The sequence below is a fragment of the Dreissena polymorpha genome, chromosome 8, assembly GCF_020536995.1.
Source record: "Dreissena polymorpha isolate Duluth1 chromosome 8, UMN_Dpol_1.0, whole genome shotgun sequence".
NCBI lineage: Eukaryota > Metazoa > Mollusca > Bivalvia > Myida > Dreissenidae > Dreissena > Dreissena polymorpha.
In genome coordinates, this window is record NC_068362.1 from 38,875,947 (window position 1) to 38,878,677 (window position 2,731).

Here is a 2,731-nt window from a genome sequence, read left to right on the forward strand (position 1 = left end):
AGAGGATTCAACGGTATCGACCCCGGAGAGAGCGTATGCAGCAGACTTATCTGCAGACTGTACTCTTACCCAAGAACGCATTACGGATTGGAAATTGGAATGTGAGAACACTCTATGAAATGGAAAAGCGGCACAATCTGCAAGAGAAATGGCAAGGTATGGGCTTGTGATACTTGGCATGTGCGAAACAAGATGGACATCTTCAGGAAAGATTACCTTGGCATCTGGGCATACATTGCTGTACGCTGGTCTGCCAGAAGAAGAAGGTCACCATCATGGAGTTGGGTTAATGCTTCAAAAGGAGGCAAACAAGTGTCTGATAGAATGGGAGCCAATCAACGAGAGATTAATGACAGCTCGCTTTAAGTCGAAATTCCAGAATGTCACACTGGTACAGTGCTATACTCATACAAACCAAGCAGAACAAGCCGTCAAAGATGAGTTCTATGAACAGCTTCAAGGCGTACTCGACAGAGCACCAAGAAGATTTATAGTCCTTGTCAGCTGAGACATGAATGCAAAGGTTGGCACAGATAACACAGGAAGAGAGATGGTGATGGGAAGAGAAGGCTTGGGCACTACGAATGAGAATGGTGAACTGTTCACGGACTTCTGTGCCAACAATGATCTTGTCATTGAGGGTACCATTTCCTCACATAGAGACATCCACAGGAAGACCTCGAGATCACCAGACATGGCCACAGAGAACCAAATTGACCACATTGCCATATCAAGAAGATGGAGAAGACCCCTAGCTGATGTAAGAGCTTACAAAGGTGCAGACATAGGCTCCGACCACGACCTGGTGATAGCAAAACTCAGAGTGAAGATCGCCAGAGTGAAGAAATCGGGTCTACAAAGACAGCCAATGTTCAACACCTCTAAACTAAAAGAAAGGCCAGTGTGTCAAGACTTCACCGTAGCCCTATCTTATAGGATCCAAGCCTTCACCAATCTTGAAGAAGCCACTGTTGACGACAAATTGGACGCTGTCAAGGAAGTCTTCAAGAGCACAAGCAATGAAGTATTGGGGTACAGGAAGAAGACACACAAGAGCTGGATGTCTGAAGGAACCATTAGCTTGATAGACCAGAGAAGGATATTAGACACAGGCTACTACAAGCCAAGACCAGGGCAAGAAAGCAGACCCTGCAAGAGGAATACAGAGAGAAGGGGAAGGGAGTCAAGAACAGTGCAAGAAGAGATAAAAACAAGCAGGTAGACAAGATGGCCGAACACGCACAAGAAGAAGCAGAAAAAGGAGACATGAGGACTGTATACGACATTTCAAGGAAACTGTCTGGAAAAAGCACGAGCTCAGGCAAACCAGTGAAATCCCTGAATGGAGATACACTGACTAGCCCAAAAGAACAACTGGAGAGATGGAGCGAACACTTCAAAATACTCACAAATGGCAAACTATTTGAAAGCCCACCGTAAATTATGGCAAAGGAAGACCTTGATATATACATGGAGCCCATCAGTAGACAAGAGCTCATCAAGGCAGTACAGAAACTGAAGAACAACAAAGCGCCGGGCCTAGACAGCATTCCACCTGAAGCCCTGAAAGCAGATCCAGAGACAACAGTAGACATCCTGCAAGATCTCATCGCTAACATATGGGAACTAGAACAGGTACCAACAGAATGGCGTAGAGGACTCATTGTAAAGCTGCCAAAGAAGGGAGATCTGGGTGACTGCCAAAATTGCGAGGAATCCAGCTACTGTCTCTGCAAAGCAAAGTACTAACAAGAGTTATCCTAGAAAGGATAAAAGCAGCAGTCAACAAAGTGATGAGAGACGAGCAAGCAGGTTTTCGAGTCGGCGATCGTGTGTTGACCAGATTGCTACACTGCGAGCCATCGTTGAGCATCACTGGAATGGCAGGCACCTTTATACATGACCTTCATAGATATCAAAAGGCGTTCGATATGATAGATCGGGCTACAATGTTGAAGATACTGAAGTTCTATGGCATCCCAGACAAAATCATCAACATACTCCGCAGCCTCTACGGAAACACCACCTGCAATATTATCCACAATGACGAACTGTCCCCATCCTTTGAGGTAACAACCGGTGTACGACAGGGCTGTTTGATTTCCCCTCTGATCTTCTCGCTTGTTGTCGACTGGATAATGACCAATACAAATAGTCAACCACGTGGGATACAGTGGACTATTACCTAACGGCTAGAGGACTTGGACTTTGCAGATGACATAAGCCTGCTCTCCCATACTAACCAACACATGCAGGAGAAGATCCAAAACTTAGTCGATACACAAGGAGTACAGGGCTCTCCATCAACCCCAGCAAGACGAAGATAATGGGCATCAATGCTACTCGCACAGCGCCCATTCTGCTGGAAGACCAACCGCTGGAAGAGGCGGACAGCTTTGTAAACTTGGGAAGTGTTGTCTCCAAGACAGGAGGTGCTGATGAGGATGTCAAAGTCCGAATTGGTAAGGCCCAGTGTGCTTTCAACATGCTAAGGAACACCTGGAGAAACAGGCACTTCAGGCTTTTCACAAAGCTGACCGTCTTCAACTCTAACGTGAAGTCTGTCCTGCTGTATGGATCCGAGACCTGGAAACACCAACGCGCTGGATCACAAACAGCAGGTGTTGATTAACAGATGCCTCCGCAACATCCTTCGAATCAGATGGCCAGACAGAATTTGCAACCAGGATCTCTGAAAGAAAACTAGACAGAAACCAATTGCCATCACCAT

At 46.2% G+C, this 2,731-nt stretch overlaps 1 protein-coding gene across 1 annotated transcript; it reads left to right on the forward strand.

Moving 5' to 3' along the window:
- Positions 1-511: 511 nt before the first annotated feature.
- On the forward strand, positions 512-1,222 carry LOC127840456 (uncharacterized). The gene has a single exon (XM_052368874.1). The coding sequence runs from the start codon at positions 512-514 to the stop codon at positions 1,220-1,222; it is 711 nt and encodes a 236-aa protein (XP_052224834.1).
- Positions 1,223-2,731: the final 1,509 nt, after the last annotated feature.